Below are 25,861 nucleotides of genomic sequence, written 5' to 3' on the forward strand. Positions count from 1 at the left end.
GGAGTTTCTGTTCCCATGGAATTATGGTGTGTTCCCCTCTCAGTATGTGGATGTGTTCACCAACCTGGAAGCTCTCTCAACCCAATACTATTGAGATTTTACGGAGGCTTCCTCATGTAGGCATGATCGATTATTAACTCCATTTCCAGCCCCTCTCCCCTCTCTGGAAAATGAGGGAATGAAGATGAAAATTCTAAGCTTCTAGTCATGGCTTAGTCTTTCTGGTGACTAGCCTCCATCCAAAAGCCACTCAGGAGCCCACCCAAAGTGGCCTCAATAGAACAAAGGATGCTCCTAGTGCTCTTATCACTTAGGTTTTAGGAGCTTTGTGTCAGAAACTGGAGGGCAGAAACCAATATATATATTTTCTATTATTTCACAACTGGGAATTTCCATATTACCCCCATCTGTTATGACCTCACTTATGCCTCTCTCCCTCATGAGCATGTCTTGTTCACACCAGCCCACACCAATGTCCTTTGAACACCTATGGGAACACTTTCAATTCAATGTATGTGTTGTATCTCTGTTGGTTAATAGGCACCATGTCAAGGAAGAGCTAATAATACTCTTGTAGTACAATAATAGAAGAACAAGGTCCCTATCCTGAAGGAGCACATGCCCTAATGGTGGAGATTCATATACAAGTAGAAAATTATAATCTGATGGGTAGCATAGCTGGAAGCATGTGCAACAAGATGGGGGAACATGGATTAAGGGGGAATCTTGGAGGACAGGTAAGACATCAGTGTTGATTGTTGAGCTGGGCCTTGAAGAATGAGAAGATCATCAGGTGGAGAATGGGAGAAGGGCTTTCAGAGGAGAGAAAAGAGCTTGTGCAAAAGTGGGAGTGTGGAACAGGGAGAAATAAGGGAATTCCGGTTTGGCTAGAATATAGATGTCATTTTGGGGAAGTGGCTCTAGGAGAGGTTTAAAATGTCAGTTGGGGCCAGGTTGAGAAAGACCTTTTATGCCATGCTGAGGAATTTGGTTAAGATCTTAAAGACAGCGTGAAGCCACTAAAGATTATTTGACAATCGGTAACAGGATTTGATCTTTGCTTTAGAAAGGTCATTCCAGTGTAAGGATGGAAGAGGGGTGAAGATCATAAATTAAATAAACTAGTTCCTTTGAAGGCCTCTGTAGTTCGCCTAGTAGCTAATCCAGTGGTCCATTCTCAATCTTTCTTGTACATGAACTGTCAGCAGTATATCACATCGCTGATCACTCCTTCTTCCTCGAAACACTTTCTTAACTTGGCTTCCAGAACACACACCCTCCTGGGTTTCCTCTAATCTCACAGACCATTCTGTGTCGGTGAGGGTCTCTGACTCTAGATATTTCTAAGAGAAGATATTGAATTCAGGAATTGATTACAGGAGTGCTGGAAAGGCTGGGGGAACAAGAAAGAGACAGGCAACATTGCTCAAAGATTGGTCACTGCAGAAATCATTACATCCCTGCACAGGAGGAGAAAAAACAGTACAAGAGGCCAAGGGTCTCTCCCACCCAGATTCCTGCTGTGTGTGCTGAGCTGCGTGAGCAGGCATCCAGAAGCCTGTACTTCGTTTCCCTGAGACCCAGCACCACTGCCGCTGCTGCCGCCAGCTCTGTTGTTGCTGTTGTGCTGTCACCAGAAAACAGAAGTGTAAAGAGAGTAGCTTCTTCTCCTTCTACTGGTCCCCATTAGTTCCCCCCATTGACAGAATCAAACTGGAAACCAGATGATAGTAGAGTCTTAGAAATACAATTCTTGGGGTCCTCGTTACCTACAATACATAGGCAAGGATGTGGGCCAAGAGTTTACCCCTTTAGCTACTGTAAATATTCGTTTCCACCCCCTATTCATAAGTAACCCCTATTTTCCTGTTGGTTCAACAGTAGTATGAGAAACTCAAAGTAGCTGGGTGTGAGTTTCAGCTTCCAGTTCATTGGAACAGGTGTTTTGTCTCTTGGTGACAATTTTCTCCTTAGGAACCAAGATTTCTCTATCAACAGAGCCAAAATTTGTGGAGACGTGAAAAAATTATTCTGTGATGGCTTATTGGGTCTAATAATGAGAGAACCACTTCCACTTTTGCCACTTGGTTCTCAGACCTTTGTATTTTGACCCTTTATTGGTTGAATCCACATCCTGGAGGACAGCACCACAACCTCACAGGATGTTGGCTCCCAGCTAGTGCGCTCACTGAGTCTTTGAAAGTCCATTCAACCATTGTATCAGGCCAGCTGCTTCTGGGTAAGGAAGTTTGTGGTAAAAACAGTGAATTCCATGGACATGCCCATTACTGCACTTCATTTGCTATGAAATGAGTTCCTTTGTTAGAGGTAATGTTGTGTGGGATACCATGGCAGTGAATAAGGCATTCTGAAATTGAAAGATTTTAATTCTAGCATAATCACTGCAGGCAGGGAAAGCAATTCCAATGAGAAGAAATTGCTCCTGTTATGTGATGGGAGGGGTTTGCTGTAGCCAACCTGCTGCCGGGTGCCATGTTGAGGATCAGCTGGACATATTGGTTCTGGCATTGGAAGGTTGGGAACTCAGCAGTGATAATGTCCACATTAGCCTTGGTGAAGAGAAGTCCATGTTAAGCCTAGGAAAAGCCTCCATCTCTGTCACAGTGGCCACTTTATGCAGGAGCCCACAGAGCAAACACAGGGGTAGCAGGAAAGAGGCTTACTGGCCTCAACAGACACCATCTTGTTCATCTGATTATTGAGAGTCTCCTCTGTAGGAAATACCATTGGTGAGCATTCATGCAGGACACAAATATCCACTGTGCCAATTGTGAGGAGTCCAAATGCACACTGGATTCCCTTCTTCATTTCCCTGACCTATAAATGCCGAAATGCCCCAGCTTTCAGTTCTCATGTCTCTACTCTATCCAAACTTCATCTCCTGGTGATCTAATCTAGTCTCATGTCTTTAGATACTATCTAATCACTGACAACTCCCAAATTGATATTTCTAGCCTAGATGCTCTTCCCTGAGCTCCAGACTCGTTTATCCGGTTATTTGACTTCTCCATTTGAATATCTCTTAGCCATCTCAATCTTAATGTCCAAAGCTAAACTTCTAACCTTTCCTCCAATCCTCCTTTTCCTACAGTTTTCATCTCATAAAATGGCAACTCTCTACTTCCAGTTGCTTAGTCCCAAACTCTGAGAGTCATCCTTGACTATTCTCTTTTGTTCACATCACACATCCAATTTGTCAGCAAATCTTCTTGGTAATATCTGCAAAATGCATTGAGATCCCATCCCTTTTCCCGTCCACTGCTGTTGCTCTGGTCTAACCCAACCATATTTCACCTAGATGCTTACAAGAGGATCATACTCTTTTTTTGTTCCCTCACTTCTTTTCTCAACACAGCAACAAGAGTGATCCTGTTAAAACCGAAGTCCTCTATTCAAATCCTCCAGTGGCTACCCATCTCACTCAGAGTAAGAGCTGGAGTCCTTATAGTGGTTCACAAGTCCTAGCAAGATCTAAGCCCCCCAATATCTCCCTGACCTCATCTCTTCCTACTCTCCCTCTCTCTCAGCTCCAGCCTCATTGGCCTCCTTGCTTTCCTTGGATATGCCAGGCAAACTCCTGCCTTGGGAATCTTTGCATTCACTGCTTCCTCTGCCTGTAATGTTTATTACACAGATAGCCACATGACTCAATCCTCATTCAGGATTTTACTCGAGTGTCAGTTTTCCATAGAGGACTTTTCTGGCCTCCTTACTTACTGTTGCAACCTGCATACTCCAGACCACCCCTACATATTAGCACTTACTCTTCTCCTTCTGTTTATTTTTTCCCCATAGCACTCACCATCATCTGACTACTATGTCATTTACCTACTTGTTTGTGTATCTCTCATGCCAGAATATAAACTTCATGTAGGCAAAGAAGCTGGTTTGTTTTTGTCATTGCTGAATCCACGGCACTTGGCAAACAGGAAGCATTCCATACATATTTGGTTAGCGAATGAATGAAAAAATGATGAGGACCTGAAACTGGATGATATGGTGGACACAAACACATTCCAGAAGACTCAGTGTTTGTCTTGCTATGTGTGGGATGAGGGAGCAATCAACGGTCATGCTGAGGTTCTATCTTGAGCAACAGAGTTGATGATATACCCTTAAAAATATCAGAGAAGGGGGTAACAATTTTGTGCAATTCCATAAATTATATATGACAAGGTTGGTATCTCTTGTATTATTTCCTTGTCCTCTCAGCTAGATTATAAACTCATAATCGGCAGGGAGCACTGTTGATATTATTCTGAATTTGGCACACACCTAGCACAGTTCTGGATAGCCAATTGGTGCCCAGATCTTCTTGTCCTGGGGATCACTTGTGCTGTGAACTAGGGCTGTGGACTATAAATGTTCAATTTCTGTTCCCAGGGGCAATGCTCCCTGAGGTGGGAAGAGGAAGCTAGGATTCAGACTCTGCTGAGATTGAAAAATACACTCTTGTAGGCGGTCCACAAGGAGTATGTTTTAGCAACCTTGTTATGTTACTGTTGTCAACTACTTCTGGAAAAGAAAGCTACTGTCCCTATTCCAATTGGCTGGAAACAAAGAACTATCAGGTAGGGGCTGGAATGAGGTGGGAAGAGGTGGGGTACTGGAGAGGGATGTGCAGAGAACGTCATGGATTTAAAGGCACCCAGATTTCAGGAAGGCTTAATGAACTAAAGTAATTTTCCTTCAGCGTACAATGTTATAGACGTTAAAGGTCCTCACTTCACTGAATGTGCTCACCGGCGAAAGCGTCCTAGTGATTTATGAATTTGCAGATTATGCATTATCCTTTCAGAGGACAGGAATCTCCTGCGGCTTCCTGCCTTCTTTCTGAAGCTGAGTTCACCTGAGGAGCCAGGTGAACACACTAGTTCTGATTTGCAGCCTCCTGTGTTGCACTTGGGGTCTAGAATGGATGGGTATATTTTAGAAGGAGCTTAGCAACTCTAGAATCTGTATTCTCCCTTTCCCCCCACCAAATAAGGGTTACTTGGAACTCTTGTCTTCTGAAGAATAATTACCATATTAATAACTCATATTTGCATAGTACAGCTTATAAAGCAGGTCAGCTTCCCTTATATGATTTGAATTGACAACCCTGTGAGGTTGGCAAGGAGAAGTGTGTCATTATCCCCATTTTAGGAAATTGGAGCAGATTCTGAAAACATAAATAAGTTGCTTAGGCTCACACAGTAGCATATGGGAAGATTGGGTTTTGTGTGCAGCTCTCTGGTTGCAAATGCTCTGTTCTCTCCAGGCTGCTGTGCAAACCCCATCCAGGAGGCAGACGGCTGGACCCAGTGGGGTAGTAAATTTAGACACAGGGACCTTTAGAAGAGTTCTCAGGTGGAATGGGGACTGAAACTTCTTTGTCTGCAGTTCTGAGTGTGGGTACCTCCTCTCACATGGGAATCAGGTTTGGAAGAGTGTAGAAAGCTCCCTTGCCCCCAAATATCACTCTCCCCAACCCTGCCAGAGACTTGGACTCCTTAGTTCAAATACAGATAATCCTGGAAGGCAGAGGTTAAGGCAGACTATACATTTCATGAGGACAGGAACCGTTTCTCTTTTGATCACTGTATCACCAAGAATCTCATGCTGTGCTTGGCATAAAGAAGGAGTAGGTGAATGGAAGAGAGAAGGGGAAATGAGAAATAAAGACATTAGTTACTGGCATCGTGTGTGCCTAAAGGTTAGGCGGTTCAGCTGAGGGCTGGCCTGAGCATCCGGGGGCAGCAGAAGACACTAGATGCCTAAGGACAAGAAAATTGGAGGTAGCTGCTCAACAAAGACAGCGCCAAGTGATTTTGTAAGTGGCCAGCAATGTCCCTTATTGTCACCTTATTATATAAGTCCCTTGTTATAATATAGTCCCTTGATATATATATATTGTTTGTTATATATATTATGCATTTTGTATATACACAACCTCTTTTATAATATAGCTCCCTAATATATACATATTATTTATTATATATTATGTATATATTATATATATACACATAGTAAGTCTCTTATTATAATACAGTCCTCTAGTGTATATATTATTTGTTATATATTATGTATATATTATATATGTATATATACATAGTAAGTCCTTGCTATAATGTAGTCCTTCATTGTTATCAGTCTCTTCACTCTTAGAAAACTTTTTGTCAACCCATATTTGACCACAGGTTGGGCTTCCTCTGCCCTTCTCGCATGACGCCATTTCTTTTGTGCTTTCTTTCCCACCTGGCACAGTCTGACTGTGTCTCCGAGTGGCTTGCGTACACATGACATTGCACACAACACATGACCGCTCTTGCCCCTAATGGCCTGTGCTGCCCTATCTGCCTGCTGTTTCTTATAACTGGAATGGCACCCTTCCCCCCTGCTTTTTTTCTATCTATCCCTGCTTAATTAAAAAATAGAAAGGAAGAAAGAGAGAGAGAGAGAAAGAAAGCAAGCAAGCGAGAGAGCTCCATTTTAGTATATCTGAAGTCTTACCATACTTTAAGTCCCGGCTCATATAATCTCTCCTTCATGAAGACTGTGCTGAACACATTTTCTGGACTTAATTGCTTCCTCTTTTCAACTCTTATAGCACATTATCTGCATCTCTTTCATATATTTATCATCTCATCCATTCTTTTGTTGTCGTACATTTGTAAATCATTCAATGAACTTTGTATGGTACCTGCCGTGTGTCAGGCCTTGTGCTGGGCAATGAGGATGCAGAGTGAATGAGACCTGATTTCTGAGGTCACAGTCAACCAAAGAGGTCACAGTCTACCAGACAAGACAGACATATAGAGAAGTCACATTAACCCAATGTGTTAAAAACTATAAGAGATGCATGAGCAGAGTGTTATTCTAGAGAAGATGTCAGATGGCAATTTAAGGTTATATGTGTGTATATATGTGTGTGTGTATATATATATTCATAAATATATATGAGCTTTTCTAGCTATGTTTATATACACACACACATATATATCTAGGGACTTCTCTACTACTCCGTATGTGTATCTGTATGTGTATAGCTTATATTAAGAGAGAAGTGCTATTTACTCATGAATTATTCCAATTTATTTTCATTTCTCCTGCTGTCTAAAATCCCCCCAGGATTTTAGCCAGGTAGGTCAAAAAGGTACTTATTTGACAAAGCTTATTTGACAAACCTGGGTCTCCCAACAATTTGTCTAGTTCTTTTCTCATTACATATCTCTGTTTTCTATTTCTTTCTCCAATAACAAAGAAATCGAAAGTTATCTTTACTCCTGGGCCTTGAGCTCTGGACCTCTCCCTGATTCCCAGAGTTTAACAGATGCCTTTCTAATTCACATAAGAAGTGCTCGGTAACAATTTGTGGAATTCATGAATGAATGATAAACTCCTTCAGGGCAAGGGTATGCTTTCTTCCTCTCTGTGTTGCTGCTCATTGCCTTGCACACAAGCTCACCTAAACATTTGCTGAATGGAGGAGCACTGCATTGGAGCAGAACAAGCATGGATGAGTCATAGAGCCCTGGGTGGGAATGCTGGCTCTGTCTCTTGCTAGTTTTGTGCCTCGGGGGGGCAAATTGCTTTGCTTTTAGGACTCAGTTTCCTCATCTATGAAATGGGGATATTATATAACACTTGCTCAGTCTCAACAATTTGTTGTGAAGATTGAGAAGCACCCAGTGTAATATTTAGCACATAGTAGGGGTTCAATTAACGTTTGCTCCCGGCTTTTCCTTCTTTGAGTTTGACTACCCACTCTCATCTGGAGGCATCTGCTGGCGAAGAGTCAAGTCAGGCTTTGCTATGGATCTGGGACTAGCCCCTTCCCTTCCTGCATGTCACCTGCATCCACTGGTGATTCCTGAGGCACGCTCGCATCTTCTCTTTCTGTTCTCGGTGCTTGCCCAGCAGCCTGGAGCTTGTCAGGTGGGTTTACTGCATCTGCTTTTTGTGTTCTTCCCTAGTGATTCCCTCCTCCCTGGTGGCCTTTGGAAGGCTCTGAGTGATGAGAGAAGCCAGGGGTGGGCAGGCTTTCTTTTGCTTTTTGTTTTGTTTTCTTGGCACAGAATGTCTTAAGGCTCAAGGTTACGTAATCATCTCTTCATAGTCCTATTATTGTCCTTCTGTGCTGGCTCCTGGGGAAAGGAAGCTCCAGCCCCTAATTCTCAGTGTTTGAACCTTTCCTTTGAGGAATGCTGGGGTGACTTTGCTGAGACATCTTTCTCGTACGTCTCCTACTGCTTGCTTTCTTTGTAGGGTTAAGCTCAATTTAAAGAAAGGGATGCTTTTCTAGATCAGGATCTCAGCCAGGTGGAAGGGTGGTGTCATTGCAGCACAGAAATACGAGAGGAATCCTGGTATGGTGGAGTGTTTCTCAAAGTGTGGTCCTCCCATTGCCACAAGAAGATTTCTGAAAACTACCCAGGACCCACCAAGTCAAACTTGCTGGGAGTGGGGTCAGGGAGTCTGCATTAACAAATGCCTGTTAGGCTCCAGCTTTACTCGTGGAGTAGGAAGAACAGTGCCCTGGGCGCGTGGTCAAGGTCACATGTCATTGAGACTGTAACTTGAGTCACTTTCTCTCTCTGTGCCTCAGTTTCCTCATCTGTAAAGTGAGGGTAATAGATTAGATTAATATAATCTGCTTCTGAAGACTGTGATTTACCACCAAAACACTATTATCTTTCATTGACTCAAAAATGATGATTTGTAAGAACCTTTGACATGCTGAGCCTGACTGTCAGGGAGACAGAAGTACAAAACATGAACCCCGCCTCAAGTTGTTTGGAATCTAGTTGAGAAGGCAACTCATGTGACATCCAGAAGCAAATTATGTAAACTTTGATGACTAGGGTAGTCTTGGGAGGCTGCCTGAAGAAGGTGGATTTTGAGCTATTTCTCAAACAACAGGCAGGCACGTGCAGGTGGTAATAGAAGGACTAGACACAGACAGTTATACAACAATACAGTATGAAAGAAAGAAAGCAGAGATGTGAGAACGGGTTTGGCTTATTTGAAGCACCTTGAGAAACTTGGATTGCTAAAGCAGAGGACAGTTTCTTGAGAGCTATGGAAGAGTGGTTGGAGGAGTGAGTGGTGGGCCAGATGGTGCAGTGCCTTACAATACCAGGCTAAGGAGTGTGGATATCATCCTTAGGAGAGGGAGCCAGTAAAGATTTCTAACTAAGAAAGCACATGAATTAGAGGCAAAATTAAAACTATCTACCAATAAGGCAGAAATAATATTCATAGAGGTGGAAGGATGTGTTTGTCTGGATCTGCCAAGCAGACACCAAGATGAGATTAGATACACAAGAAACATACTAAGGACAGACAAGATGGAGGGAGGCAAGGAAAGAAGGAGAGTGGTCCAAGCATTGGGTAAGGAGACTGATAGAATGAGAATGACTCTGGGTTTTTAGAAGGGTTTTCCAGACCCAGTTGTTTGTTAGAAGCTCTATTAATTAAGTGGAATTCTTACCCCCAACATCTCTGTCTTCTGTCTATGTGGACTTTGCACATTTTGGAGATTGTTTGACATCCCTGAAGACTTGATGTTGGGAGAAAATGAAGTGGTCTGACTTGCTCCTGCAGAGCTATAAGTGGGTGTTCTGACCTGTTTCTAGAAAAGCATAATTTTGAGTTTGTTTTTCCAGAATTTGGGATGACCTACACGTAGCCACCCATAGTTTTACCTGAGAATGAGAATGACTTTGTAGACGAAAGAAGGTAAAATGAAGGGGAGAAGAAGTCTGTTGTGTGTGCACGTGTGTGTATATGTCTTAATTCAACAAACAGGAATTATTGGCACATTGCTAGGCATTTGGTTGGGGAGGGTGTGGAGAAGTCCCTTGCCTTCATTAGCCCTTGACTTTAACAAATGAGGAAACTATGCATGGATGGGAGAGGCAAGGACCACTGAGTAACTGTGGACAACAATTCTTTGCATACGATACACACTCCTTGCTGTTGAGTCATGCTAATAGGACAGGTAGCTTGGTAGATTCTACCGTTCTACAAATAGCCATGCCGTTGATGTTTCTCTTGGCTTGGCTGTTTCTTGCCAACCCACCACTCCCCATCATAGGATGCAATCTGAGAGGAGACTTATGAGTCCTCCAGTCATGGCCGTGCAGGGAAGTTGAACGTCCCAAACCGACTTTGCCGTAGACTGTCTTTGACCCATCATGGTCACATTCTTGCCTCTAATTTATTCTTTGTTTACATAAAAGAAATGGAAATGACGCTGACCAACCCCATGGGGTGCTGGATGAGAATAAATCTCAAAATGAGTGTTTTGTCGTCAGTTAAATGCCATAAAATGTTCAATATAATGGCTGATTGTTTTTCTTTAATCTTAAATGGCTACCTAGAATGGGAAAGTCCCATCTTGGTAGCAGAAATTCATTATCTCAGAAAGAGTTTAATGGCTGCTGTGCAAATGAACTGGAGGAAGTAAATCGTGGAATGGGAAGGAGCTAAGAAAGTGAAATGAGTTGTGCATTAAATTTGGATAAACACAATTATGTGTAACTGGATTATCACGCGTGCAGGCAGGGCTGTATATCAGGCACCTGCGTTTTGATTAAAATCGATTCAGGTGCATGTGCTTAGCATCCTTGTAGATAGGACTTGTGCCTAAGCCACTGCCCAGGCGCATGAGGAGCCGGCAGGGAAACGTCTGATATCCAAGACCCCAGCTGGAGAAGTTTAAAGGGCGTGGGACCAGACTGACCAGCCCAAGACCATTTCAGAAAACTGCTTAACCCTATTACAGGCAGCTCCAGCTCTCTGACATGTGCAGCTTCCTTCCGGGGTCCTTAATTTCAACTGGAGTCAGGAAAGTGGTTCTGGAGTCCAGTGGAATCCAATGACTTGCTTACTTCATAATGGGGACAGATGCCACATGGTAGATGGCATCAGAGGATGTTGGGGACTGGGCCTGCCTGCCATTCAAGTATTTATGGCTGCTGAGGCCCTACTAATGGAAACACAAAATCTCTTTGAACCCCTCTGTAGATGGATAGAATCAGGCTCAGTTCCTTCTTACCCTGTTGGGTCCAAGTCTGTAAGTCAGAATCATCTCCAGATCAAAAGGAAGCCTATCCTCTGATCTCTGGGTGGCCATATGAGTGAACAGAGCCAGCCAGCCTGTGCCTGACCTTGAAGGAGGAAAGATGTGGAGGAACAACTGCTGACACCCAGTTAATTCCTGTTGGCATGTTTTATTTCGAATGCAAAGCATTGTCAGGATTAAAATAAATGCTACCAGTTACGGGAATGCATTAAATTAATAATTTTTTTCCCTTGCTTGATCCTATAATACCCTTCAACTCAACAGATAAATACTAAACCCTCCTCTGGGTGATTTGAGATGCACTGTGTATTGTTACACAAACTAAAGTAAGCTTCCTTTTTTTCCCTTTTGTTCCTCTTTGCCCCCTGCCTCATCCCCCTCGCAGGTTATACTTATCCTGACGAAGCTGTATGACTTCAACCTGGGGAGCGTGACTGAGAGTTCACTTTGGAGGTAAGTGGATTAGAGATTCTTAACTAGCTACTCTGGCTGGGCTCGCATGAGGAGTGCCAGCTAAGCAGCTGCGCGGCATGTTTTGGAAGGAGCAGGAGACGTCCTCCTCCTGGAAGCCCTCTTTAATGCCCCAGGTGGAACTGATGGCCTCCATCTGTGAATTCCGTTAGCACTCTGCTGATCTCTTTTGGAGCCTGTCACACATTCCCCTTGGCATTGTTGTTGCTTCTGCATTCTTGCAGTGTCTCATTCTACTTGATGAACACAGGTCTGGTTAGAGAGATCAGACGAGTATGCCTGAAACACAGAGCAGCCGTGGATCAGGGAGCCTGCTGTGGGAGGGATTCTTGCCCTGTATCTGAGTCTTGGCCCAAGGACTATTTCCAGTCCTTTTGTGTGTAGGCTGCTGTGGTTCTTGAGCTGGCCGTACTTATGTGAACAGCCACGCATGGGAATCAGGTCCATGTGATGGCTTTTGTGATCCCGTGATCCCTGGGCACTTTTGCCTTTGTGGGCTCCTTCCTGCCTAAAATAATATTAAAATATATATTTTATGACTGCATCAGTATGAAGACAAGTATATTAGTGTAGTATATTAAAACATTTTTTCAGCCTCCAAGTTCATTTTTTTGTTTTGACTTTAAAAGAAATGAAAGCATTTTTGTGGACCCCTGAAAGTATGGTAAGCACCCCTAGGCACTGTGCCCATTGCACCTGCTGGGTAGGTCAGCCCCAATTGGACTCTGGGCCGGTGGGACAGGGAGAAGGATGTGGACTAAGTTAGAGAGGGCTTGAATGAAGCCATGAACCTAGAAGTTTTTCTGGACAGGGCACACCCGCACACTCATGCTTCCATATACCTCCTCACACGCACACACACACGCACACGCACACTTGTGCTCACAGCCACACTGCCGGCAGTCACAAAGGGTGACAGCAAGTTTCATCAGCTGCTGTGAGCCGGCACTTCACGATCTGTGCTTATTATGTCCATGGGACTCAAGAGGGCTGTGTATCTATCCCATTTGCTTTGTCATTTGTAAACACTGGGAGGATGCTGTCACAAAACACCATTCACGTGGCTGTGTCCTCATCCCAGAACCCTGTCCTGAGGGTTTCCTGGAGTCTTGGAGCAGAGGGCTCTGGGGCGTGTGTATCTCTGCACCTTGCTTAATCTTCGTCTGACCTGTTTGTTTGCAGAGGACTAGCCAGAGCCTCTCTCCCAGGAAAGGGGAGCAGTCACATCATTTATTAAAGATTTAGGGGTTAATTGCTCATATCGACTGAGGCCTGCCTCCATTTGCACAGGATGTCCAAAACCTAATTTTGCTGCTCAGTGAAAACTGGCAGAGGTGTAAGTAACCAGGATGCCTCTAATAGATGAAAGCATGCCTGTTTCCACTCATGTGGGACTCCCAGGGAATTAGATCCACAGAAACCTTGCCCTCAGGCCCAATCACAGTGATGCTGTGGGGACCCTTTAAGCCTGACTCCTATGCTGTTTTCTTGGTGCAAATAATGAAACAAGCCATAAAATCCTGTCCTTACAATGAGAAACAGCTATACATGGCAGCCCATGTTTCAGGAAAGGTTTGGCTTGTTCTAAGAGTGGGCCAGGCAAAGCCAGGGAGCCTAGGCCAAGTGCTTAATTCTAGAGGCCTTTAAGTGATAACATGTATGCCACATGGTGATAAAAGCCAGTATATTCACTGGTGTGTACCAAAGACAGGAGACAGCCGAGTGGCCCTAAGGATACACTGATGTCCAGTTGCCAGGATTCAAGTCCCAGTTTGCCCACCCAAAGAGGTCTGTAGCTTTGCACACTTTACTTAACATCTGTGTACCAGTTTCCTAGGGCTGCCACAATTCAACCCACTTCACTTTCCCTCCAAGTCTCAGTTTCCCTGAATGTAAATTGGAGATAGTATAGAACCTACCTTTGCTGCAGCCACATTGTCCTTGCTCTTCCTCAAACACACCAACCTCCCTTCCCCAGAGCCCCTACACTCGGCTCTTTCCTCCACCTGAGCTCTTTTCTCCTGGAGATCAGGGTGACCTCTTACTTTCTTCCCCTCTCTGTTCACCTGGTCAGTGAGGCATTTCCCCAGGACTTCCCAGTCCATCACTTGGCTGCACTTTCCTCCTTAGTACTCATCACCCTCCAGCATGCTAAATATCTACCTACTAGTTTATTTATTGTCTACCTACACCTACTTGCATCTAAGCTTGTAGAGAGAGAGAATTTTTTCTGTTTTAGTTCAATACTGTATCCTCAGCACCTAGAACAGTTTCTGGCACACAGGAGGTACTTAATAAATGTTTGCTCAGTGAATAAATTAATGGATGGACTGTCAGGATTCAATGAAATAGTAAGTGTACAAACAGGACAGTAACTCACATGTAGGAAGTGCTTACTCATTTGTAATAATGAATTATTATTATAACCCTGTGTGTTTGTATAGTTTTCATTCCATTATTGACTTTGTTTATAATGATCTATTGATGCAGGGGATCCATGGGATGGAAATTGTAGGGCACCAAGGGGATGTATTCTGTGTTATCTGGGAATTAGCAGAGATCTTCAAGAGAGGTGGCAGGAGGTTAGGGAGAGGAGAAGAGTGATTTAGAATGTTGTCTCTTGTGCTGATTGTGGGGAATTGGAATATCAATTTCTACCTAGTCAAAGACATTCTTTTGTAGATGAGATTCTCTGAGCTGGGTGTTAGAATGATGGGCACGATGCAATTGGGCAAATGAAAAGTGGAAAAATGTCCCTGTCACAGGGAAAAGTCCAGGCAAGGCTGGGCTGCAGGAGAGAAAGGAGTCAAGCAGAAGGCAGAGAGAGCAGCTGGGTGTTGGACCAGATTGGAAGAATGTGGAGACTCATCAGGTTCACAGAAGGGGCCAAACCAAAGGGAGTTACTCAGAGCGTAGTTTACAGATAACAGATTCCATATGGTGTGACCTTTTAGAGATTTGAAAAGCTGGTGGATATTATGGGCTTTCCTTCTAGATAAATGTTATATGTGAATGTATTTTTGTGTTGTGCTACAGAAGGTTCATAGGTCTGATAAATCTCAGCTTAGGAATCCCTGAGCAGATATAATTGAGGAAAACGACTCTTCCTAAACTTTGTGGGGATTTTTCAGCTTTCTGGGGCCTCACAAGGTATCTTATAACTTTTTATTATCTTCCCCACTCATCCCCTACAGATCTGTGTCTCCCATCCTCTTTTCTATACTGATAATGATGATGTATTTTACAGTTAGAGCCTAGAGCACTATGATCTTCCTTACTAATACTGAGAAGAAAGAATACTAAAGAGAAAAAATACTAAATGTGCACCCTTTCCGTTTCATGATTTAGCCCAATGTACTTAACCAAGTTGAGATTGAATTTGGTGATTCTTCTTCAATTTTTTGTACACCAGAGGAGCCTGGCATAGCAGCTGTCATGACAAGATGATACTCTCTGCCAGGTTACAGTGTGATATAATTATTTGCCACACTGGATTAATAATTCAGAGGCCATCCACCTCTAAATAGACAAAAGGCTCTTTAAAAGCAATCAGTACTATAGCAGGATTTTGTGTCCTTGTAACATTCTTTCTGGAATTCCTTGGTGCTGTGATACTGGAGTGCTCAACATTTTTTCTCTACCAACACAAGGATGGCTGCATAAACTGGCTATTTAGACAATCATCTGTTGTCATCCCTTTGTCAAAGAACATATTACATATAGGATTTAAAGCTTATAGAATTGATGAGGTTGGGGACTGACTTTTTTAAGAAGCCCCAGGGCTTCACTTTCAGGGTATTTTCAGTCCATAGTGTGTCAAATTTGGAGGTTGCACATCAATCAAGAGTGATATTGGGCCCAACTCTAATCAACTTTATAGAAGGCTGACCCAGGAAGGACAGATGAGTCAAGATCAGGAGGCTCAGCATCAATCAATCAGCTTCCTCTTCATCAAAGTAATTAAGAATGAAAGCTCTGGGACTGATGGCCTGGGTTCAAGTCCACGCTTCTCCACTTAGCCACTGAGTGACCTTGAACAAGTGTTTTCACCTCTCCGTGCCTCCATTCCCTTATCTGTACAAGGAAGATTACACTAGCACCTACCTTATAGAATAGTAATGAGATTTCAATGAAATAAAATGTGTAAACTGCCTTAAAAAGTGCCTGGCATACACTGCCTATATGGAAAATGCTCAAGAAGAGTTAGTCATCGTCATGTAATCCCCCAGTAATTGAACTACTTCTCTATGCCAGTTCTTTTGCCTAAGCTGTCTTATTCTATCATGTACAACAAACTTGAGAGTTGGGTATCACTGGCCCCATTTTACAGATGAAAACATTGAGTATTGCAGAGGTTAAATGACTTGCCCCAGATCATACAGCTAATCAGTGAGGGGATCCAGGCCTATCTGGCTACTTAAATCTGTGCTCATTTCATCTTGTGTACTGAGCCTGATGCTACCCTGAGAGTGGATTTGTGGAGTCCTCAAGAATAAGACATATTTTTATGGGTAGGAGAATATAATGACACAGAAAGTGGCAGAGGGAGAAAACCCGAGTGGGAAAATAGCTATAGAGTAATTGGGCTGGGATTTCAACCGCTGGGCTAAAATATTCCTTTTGCAATTGAGATGCATGCTCTCTAGTCCAGTGCCATCCAGTTAGAAATATATCTGAGCCACATAGGTAATTTTTTTTTTTTTTTTGGTGAGGAAGATCAGCCCTGCACTAACATCTACCAATCCTCCTCTTTTTTTTGCTGAGGAAGACTGGCCCTGGGCTAACATCCGCACCCATCTTCCTCCACTTTATATGGGATGCTGCCACAGCGTGGCTTGCCAATTGGTGCGTCGGTGCATGCCTGGAATCCGAACCTGTGAACCCCCGGGCCACTGCAGCAGAGCAGGCGCACTTAACCACTTGCACCACCGGGCTGGCTCTGCCACATATGTAATTTTTAATTTTCCAGTAGCCAAGAATGTGAAAAGAAACAGGGGAAATTAATTTTATTAATATATTTTCTTTTACCAAGTTATATAAAACTATTTACCAAGTTATATAAAACTATCATTTCAATATGTAACCAATAAAAAACTATTAATGAGCTATCTTGCATTCTTTTTTTCTAGTAAGTCTTTGAAATCCAATGTGTGTTTCACACAATGGCATGTCTTAATTTGGACTCACATTGTGAGTGCTTGAGTTACGTATGGCTAGTGGATGCTGCTTTGCACAATGGAAGTCTAGTTCTCTGCTTTTCAAATATTGTCAGTTCATTTTAGGGGTGACTTTTTTTCTCCATAGAGATGCATACCTGTTTTATCAAAGGGCAAAAGGTAAAAAATTTACTTTTGCTGCCACTGTTCTGGAAGGGAATTATCTTGTAATATTATGGTACTTGGAATATGTGCAGTGTTCAAGAGCTGACCATATCAAAACTCTGATAGTCTAAAATGGGAGGAGGAATATGTAAATCTGTCCACAGAAATCAAAGAGTAGTCCCCAAAACTTTCAGGTCTTTGAACTGTGATTCTTGGTAATTCTGAAATAAGCCTAGCTGTTGACTCTAGAGTCAAAGAAACAGAGCTGGAAAGGATGGCAGCAAATGCTTCTCCTTGAACCATAGAACCTTATCATTTCAGAGATAGGGATGTGGGTTCTGGGAGAGGAAGACACTGTCGCTGAGTTTCCTGGGTCGTAAGTCTGAGATTAGGAGCACACCCTGGCGCCCGATCTGGGACTCCTTCCACCGTGTCACATGTCCTCCTAAATGGAAACCCTGCTGCCGGATAGAGATAACCCTGTGCTTCATGTCTCATCCATTCCCACTGAAAGTAGGCCAGTGTCAAATGGTTGCAGATGTCATGGACTCAAAGATGGGGCCACTTTCCTGCTCATTTCTGTAACAACAGCATGCTTTGGTGGCATCTTCATGTCCCTCTGCACACACAGGTGTGCGTATCTCTGCCTCATTTGGTGGCATTCTTGGTCCTCGAGTTGGGAGCAAGGATGCCATTTTTTCCTAGAAGTAGAAGCTATGATAATAAGGCCAATTAGTCCACTGCTTGAGGTTTTTGAGTCTTTTAGATTTGAACATGTCATGGTTGAGATTTATGTTTCTGACTGACAAATTACTTCTTGGACTCAGTTCTATATGCCTTAAACATTAACACTTAGACTGATAAACACATTAGTCTTTCCTCAAAAATCTTTTTTTTTTTTTTTGTGAGGAAGATTAGCCCTGAGCTAATGTCTGTTGCCAATCTTCCTCTTTTTGCTGAGGAAGATTGGCCCTGGGCTAACATCCATGCCCATCTTCCTCTACTTTATACATGGGACGCCTGCCACAGCATGGCTTGATAGCAGCACTTAGGTCCATGCCGGGGATCTGAACCTGTGAACCCCGGGCCGCCGAAGCAGAATGCACAAACTTAACCACTATGCCACCGGGGCGCCCCCCACCCCCCACCAGCAAAAAATCATTTTTTTTAGGGTAATGGTTTCTGGAGGGATATTAGTTAGCAAGCAGTTTTCCAGCTTCCATCTGTCCATCCCAAGCAAAGTTCTCTAGCAAAGGTCTTTGAGTGGTCAGCTTCTGATCAGGTGTAAGATCTCCACAGGAGCTTTACTCTGGATTTCCTATTAGATTAGGGTTGCTCAGAGAGTGAAATGAATTTGCAATTGTCTAGGCATAAGAGCAACCAAGAATTCTTTGCAGTGGATGATCCCCCTCCATTGCTACTTCCCCTCAGTTCTCTCTCCTCTCTTGCTCTGTCTCATCCACCCCTAGCCTAGCACTATGAGAGACATTCTGCTCTTAGAAAAGTAACTAGGCTGCTCAGCCATTCCTCTTGTATGCCTGGCCTAAGGGCCCACAGGGCAATGGGACTTCCGATTGAGGAGTGCCTGGTTAGGGTGTTTATGGAGGGGACCACTTCCTGGGCACATCCTCCTAGACGCCTTCCCTGACCCTCCTCCCTGGGTGGGGTGCCCCTCCTCTGCTCTCTGCTAGTGTCACATCCTTATGGTGTGTTGGTGATTTGTTCCCAGCTTGTGGCCTCTCAGGGACCATGTGTCTTTCTTGTTTTTGGATCTACAATGCCTAGCACTTGGGCTGCACTAAATAAGGGCTTGGAGAACTGAACTGAAGTTCTAGTAGCCTCAAACCAACACCAGCCCCAGCCTCTGTCACTTTCCTCGTATTGAGTTGTCTCATCCTCCTGCCACTGGGGAATCCTGTGACTTTTCCTCTGGTTTGCAAGCTGTTGTCTAGACCATTTATTTCCTCCCCTAATTGTTCTGTCAGTGACCTTTCTAGGGGAAGTTGTTGTTATTTTTTTTTAATTGAAAATGGAGACCTTTTGGATTTATTAATTTTTGTTTGCCAAGAAAACCCAATAATAATTGCTAAAACTTCCCAGAAGTTATTGGTTTACAAATTTTAATGACACTCGTGATTTATTTATGTGCTTCCCTCCCTCTACAGCTGCTCACCCCAATTCCTTAGTGGAATTCCTGCTGAATCTGAGTGAATTAATGGAAACAAAACTGCAGATTGGAATGACTTTTTTTTTTTTTTTTTTGCTGGACTGTTAATTAAAAGCTTCCCATCCTATTCGCTAGGCTCTTCATATGTGAGGTCCCGAAGGCTGGGCTGATACAGGCCATGAAATTCTCCCTCTAGAACTGGGGCCTTCTTCTATTTGCTTTTAGTGGTAATAAATCTGGTGAAAACTCCTGAATGGGTCACGGAGCATTCAATTGAGCAGATATTAATTGAGCTTTCATTATGTAAGCAGCCCTGTGCTCATTGATGGGAGATGCAGAATATGTATGTCATGATTGGTATCCTCAAGGAATGTTTAGTTTGGTTGAGAGATAAGATTAATATACATAGGAAACAACATCAGGCACATGTAAGAATATATGTATATACAAAATACAGTGCGTTCTGCAATGAGTGGCCCTACTGTAGGAATACTTATATTTATATTATCACCCCCACATCACTCCATAAAGGTCTGCAAAGCGATTCTAGGAATGAATTAGAGAATGATCAATGTGACACATATATTGTGTTTCGCTGTTTAATATAAAACATTTATATTTCTTATGTATCCATTATTATGTGAAACTATTTAGAAGAAAGGTGATTTCATATACCAGTAGTTCCCATAGATTTCAGAAACATCTGGTAACAAACAGGATTGAATATGTGTAGTGGGTCCTGGATTCAAATTGCCTGGATGTGAATCCCAGCTCTACTGCTTACTAGCTGCATCACTTTGAGCAATGTTTTCATTTCTCTAAGCCTCAGTTTGCTTATCCATATAATGAAGTGACAATAAGACCTATCTCATGGAAGTTTTATGAGGACTCAGTGAGATAATGCATGGAATGCGAAATGCCTGCAATCTAGTTAGTACTTAATATAATAATTATTTGTTGATAGGCCCATATCCTCCTAGCCCAGCAGCTTCTACCAGGCTCCAGATGACAGCTGTGGATGGAGTGGAGAATGGGGTGCAGAACACATCTAGAATCCCAAGTACATAATGCCTGGAAATGATACATTTCTATTGAGATAACATTCTGGAGTCTTCTCCTTTAGATACTCGTCTATGCGTGGCAAAAGGGGAAGCTTAATATATTTCTTAATTTTCCTATGCCAGATGATTATGATGATTTTGGGTGCAGGATGCAAAGCACAATCTGATTTTCAGTTTCCCTAACCTAGTGTTGAGTTAACTCATCCATTACTGGTTATTTTCTTTTTAATGCAGCTATGGGATCTAAGTCCATTGAAGAGCTTTGTTACCACCTGAGTAATTATCATGGAAGGCAGGGTGGGGTCATGCATGTTTCTCAAACTTGATGTATCCTCAGAATTACTTGTGGAATGTGTTAAAAATCTAGATTCCTGGGCCCTACCCAAGAGATTCTGATTTAGTAAGGCTGGTAGTCACTCAGGATATATATATATATATATATATAGGATTGATTCTAATCTTCAGGTAGGATCCGGAACCTGAGCTCAGAGGAAGCTTGGGTACTAGGCCCATCTCAGTTACTAATTAGTTGGATTGCTCATGCCATCCTTGTTTCCTAAATAAAGGTGCTAGTTGGAATGATTTCTCAAGTCTCTTTCAACTCCAAGTCCATAGACTCTACCAACCTGGGAAGTCAAACAGGAAGCCCACAGGATTTATGGTGCTCAATGGGTAACAGCCCAAGTCCTGAGCACAGCCACTTTCCTTAAAAAATCTGGTCATGTCAACAACATAAGTACACTCTGCTGACGTGCTATTCACTGATGGTTAGTAGCCAATTGGCAGGTATTAGCCAGAACACCTGTCCAAAGTACTTAATTTAAATTCATTAAACACAGAGGGCATCATTCCATCTATGAAAGTTTTTGTTTAAAAAAAAAAAGAATAGAATAAGAAAGGAGTTTGCCCTAAATATTGAGCCCTCAGACATCTCACTTTGCTAGAGAATAGAGAAATGAGAACTCTGGAGAAGCATATCTGGATTACAGATTTAATGTTTTCCTATTTGTTATGGGAAAGAGGGGTTCTTTTTATGGCCTAGTCTTTTTTCTTCCACTAGGCAGGACCTGGACTTGTGTAAATCTTGATTTTTGTCCAGTGGCTGAGAGAATGTAACACTTTTGTATGGATTGTGTCTGTTGATTGTTGTTTTATGTTGCTTCCCCTTTCCTCCAAATGCAGTGCCATTTTATCACAATCATAAATAACCCCACCATTTGGAGAAGGGGCGTGAAGTTCTGCCCATCTCTTTCCACAGCCTGAGCTCCCTCTCATTTTCTCAGCAGTAGATTCATTAGCCTTCTAACAAAGTTAATAAGTAAACAGGATCAGACAGTCCCTTCTAAAATAACTTTTATAAATGGATGTGTTTCCCTACTCTCTAAGGTAAGCCTTAATTTATTTCCCTGCCAGATGTCCACGTGTGTAAAACTATGATAGGTGGGCCCTTGGAATGTGGTTTGAAGCCAAAAAAGAGGAAATTTTTCAATTCACAGAGCCTATCTATTTCCAAGTTTATAGGAGAGTGAATTTTTACATACCACATTCCCGCTCATATATATAATGACTATAAAGTGTAGGTAGTGAAGCTTTCGTATATACTTTCTCATCGTTTGGTGGCCAATTACTTTATTGGACATAGACTGTAAATGTCGTTGGGTAGCTTCTAGCAGCTTCCCCACAAAGACATTATTTGGGGAGCAATAAACTGTGAAAAGGCATCTTCTCTCTACCTCATTTCTGTGAGGTTTCTTTTCAGGAATCGCTGAACTTACAAAAGAAATATTTCACATCTTCTTGTTGCTTCCAAATGTTTTGTGCCCAAGTTAAAGCTAAAGTCAAGTCTTCAAATGCAATCCATAGAGTTTATCTTTTAAAAGATCGCCCTTTCAATGGTACTAATCTCTTAAACTGGTCTAATATTTGTCGTTATTGCCCATGTGAATGCATGGCATGTCGCATATTTCTAGGAGGAGTCTGAGGCCTGTATAATTGAACATTCTATTTTACAGATGGATAAACTAAGGTCTCAGATGGGTTGGTGGTCAGTGATTTCAGATCTGGACCCAAATCATGTTCCCCGATTCTCAGCAGCACCGTGCTCCTGCTGTGAAGTCACTAATCACTCTTTCCTGGCCTTTCTAGCTCAGCAACCACTTATATTTCCTAAGAGATCTATGGCCAAGGGACTACTTTGGGCACTAGGAGTGGATTTCCTTGGATATTTGTCTAAATGATTTTCAATTCCGGTGGATCATGAGAATCACCTGGGAAATATAAGGAAAGTCAGTTTCCTGGGACTTATTCCACAACTACTGCATCTATTTTGGGGGTCAAGATCAATGAACTTACAGTTTTAAAGAGCTTCCCACTTCATTGTTATGTAACCACTTACCTAAAAGACTTTATGGCCATCTTTGTTTCTGAAAGGTCCATGGAAACTTGTTTTGCGGAATCTTCCCCCCAGCATAACTTCTTTCCCTCTTACTCATTTTCCTATGGTTGGCTCAGAATGACAAGCGCAGTCATTCACTCAGAAATCCATAGTTGCACCCTCATCTTTATCAATGACAACCGTAAAGGTTAATAATTGGAATGAGCTCTAGCACTTATTAATTAGCTTACGTTCTGTCAGCATCAGGCTTGTTTAATTGGGCAATTAACGTTGACTTTAGAGAGTGGTGCCACAAGAGAATGGTCATAAGATGCTGCTCTCCATGGAGTTGTGCTTGAGATAAACTCTGTGAGGGTGAGTTGGTAGCTGGGAACCTGGGATCTCTGGGGGTCAGAGAGCACAACAAGTCGGGAATGGTTTCCAGTTGAATTTAGAAGGCTTTCTATTCATAATTTTTGGTTGCAAGAAACAGAAATCATCACTATCTTAGGCAAGATATAAGACTTGTTGGAAGGATACTGGGATGGCTCGACATTTGGAGGAAGAGATAACAACAAAATTTTGGGAATGACAAAATCCTAGGCATTTCCAGGGACCGTGGCATGTCACGGCTCTATTCTCTACATCTCCAGGGAACACATAACTGGATGTCACGGCTCTACTATCTAGTAAGCTGCTGTCATACAGCAAAAACCTTCTCTGTGATTTAAATTCCTGAGAGAAAATTGAAGGGACCACTTGAATCAAGTAGTCAAAGCTTTAACTGTGTTCAATGGTGAGAATTTCCTGGCCTAGGCTGGCTGCCTTTTTCATTCCTACTGGCGCCACTAGAAGAAAGCTAAGAAAGAGTTCTGGGAATACCAGATCAATAGCCTTCACAGATACCACGTTTTCTGATGAATTCTAATGTAAAGCTGACTTATACTTAAAATATGCAAATTTTTAAAGAACATCACTTCAATTGTACTATTGATTTAAAAGACTGTCATTTATTATATGTCAGAATGTGCTAGGAGTTTTATGCATAGACGTATCACTTATAACAACCTTGCAAGGATTTTATTCCACATTAGTGGATGATGAATCCAAAATTCTGATAGCCCTCAGGGAATGGAGATGAAGTTTGACCTCAGGTCTGTAAAACTCCAAAGTCCATGCTTGTCTCACTTGGCCATGCTGCTTCCCCAGACAGTTTTAAATTCAACATTTAGTTAGTGAGCACTATCTCAGTCCTGGGCATTGCATTTCCACATCTGTTCTCTTGAACTTTAGACAATGTACCATAGTCCCAATAGAGTCTTCATAAATGATGATGTTGTGATTGATCAGATATAGTCTCTAAAATTCTTATTTTTTGGAATTCACCCTCCCCACCACCTCATCTGGAGATACAGATACAATGCTCTTAATCATCCATAAATTCTCACTCATTCTTCTTATATAGGGTGGTTATTCATTGTAGACTATTATCTGGGCTGAGTGTGCCATTTGTGATCACACATGTTTTTGGTTTTTTTTTTTTTTATTTTTTTTATTTTTATTTATTTATTTTTAATAATCAGGTTTTTATTTTTTATTTTTTTTTATTGATGTTTTAATGGTTTCTAACATTGTGAAATTTTGGGTTGTACATTTTTGTTTGTCCATCACCCCATATATGACTCCCTTCACCCCTTGTGCCCACCCCCCACCCCCACTTCCCGGGTAACCACAGTCCAGTTTTCTCTGTCCATGTGTTGGTTTATATTCCACATATGAGTGAGATCATACAGTGTTTGTCTTTCTCTTTCTGGCTTATTTCACTTAACATAATACGCTCCAGGCCCATCCATGTTGTTGCAAATGGGACGATTTTGTCTTTTTTTATGGCTGAGTAGTATTCCATTGTATATATATACCACATTTTCTTAATCCAATCGTCAGTCGAGGGACACTTAGGTTGCTTCCACTTCTTGGCTATGGTGAATAATGCTGCAATGAACATAGGGGTGCATAAGCCTCTTTGGATTGTTGATTTCAGGTGCGTTGGATAGATTCCCAGTAGTGGGATGGCTGGATCATAGGGCATCTCTATTTTTAATTCTTTGAGGAATCTCCATACCGTTTTCCATAGAGGCTGCACCAATTTGCATTCCCACCAGCTGTGTATGAGGGTTCCTGTTTCTCCACATCCTCTCCAACATTTGTTGTTTTTTGTCTTGGTGATTATAGCCATTCTAACGGGCGTGAGGTGGTATCTTAGTGTTGTTTTGATTTGCATTTCCCTGATGATTAGTGATGTTGAGCATCTTTTCATGTGCCTATTGGCCATCTGTATATCTTCCTTGGAGAAGTGTCTGTTCATTTCCTCTGCCCATTTTTTGATCGGGTTGTTTGTTTTTTTGTTGTTCAATTGTGTGAGTTCTTTATATATTATGGAGATCAACCCCTTGTCAGATGTATGTTTTGCAAATATTCTCTCCCAGCTGGTTGGTTGTTTGTTCATCTTGATTCTGGTTTCATTTGTCTTATAAAAGCTCTTTAGTCTGATAAAGTCCCACTTGTTTATTTTTTCTTTAGTTTCCCTAGTCTGGGTAGGCATGTCATCCGAAAAGATTCCTTTAAAACCAATGTCAAATAGTGTGTTGCCTATATTTTCTTCTATGAGTTTTATAGTTTCAGGTCTCACCTTCAGGTCTTTGATCCATTTTGAGTTAATTTTTGTGAATGGCGATAGCACATGGTCCACTTTCATTCTTTTGCATGTGGCTGTCCAGTTTTCCCAACACCATTTATTGAAGAGACTTTCCTTTCTCCATTGCATGTCCTTAGCACCTTTGTCGAAAATTAGCTGTCCGTATATGTGTGGTTTTATTTCTGGGCTTTCAATTCTGTTCCATTGATCTGTGTGTCTGTTTTTGTACCAGTACCATGCTGTTTTGATTACTATTGCTTTGTAGTATGTTTTGAAGTCAGGAATTGTGATGCCTCCTGCTTTGTTCTTTTTCTTTAGGATTTCTTTAGCTATTCGGGGTCTTTTGTTGCCCCATATGAATTTTAGTATTCTTTTTTCTATTTCTGTGAAGAATGTCATTGGGATTCTGATTGGGATTGCATTGAATCTGTAGATTGCTTTAGGTAATATAGACATTTTAACTATGTTTATTCTTCCAATCCATGTGCATGGGATATCTTTCCATTTCTTTATGTCATCGTGGATTTCCCTCAATAATGTCTTGTAGTTCTCATTGTATAGGTCCTTCACCTCCTTGGTAAGATTTATTCCTAGGTATTTTATTCTTTTTGATGCAATTGTAAATGGTATTCTCTTTTTGAGCTCTCTTTCTGTTAGTTCATTATTAGCATATAGAAATGCAA

The 25,861-nt window shown here is 42.1% G+C and overlaps 1 protein-coding gene across 1 annotated transcript in view; it reads left to right on the forward strand.

The window, feature by feature from the left end:
- The first annotated feature begins 686 nt into the window (after window positions 1–686).
- Window positions 687–25,861, forward strand: part of SORCS3 (sortilin related VPS10 domain containing receptor 3) — a 405,148-nt gene continuing 379,973 nt past the window's right edge. The window contains exons 1-2 of the mRNA XM_058544381.1: window positions 687–737; window positions 11,475–11,542. Coding sequence (XP_058400364.1) covers window positions 687–737; window positions 11,475–11,542 — 119 coding nt within the window. The remainder of the gene's footprint in view (window positions 738–11,474; window positions 11,543–25,861) is intronic.

This window comes from Diceros bicornis, chromosome 6 (assembly GCF_020826845.1).
Source record: "Diceros bicornis minor isolate mBicDic1 chromosome 6, mDicBic1.mat.cur, whole genome shotgun sequence".
Lineage (NCBI taxonomy): Eukaryota > Metazoa > Chordata > Mammalia > Perissodactyla > Rhinocerotidae > Diceros > Diceros bicornis.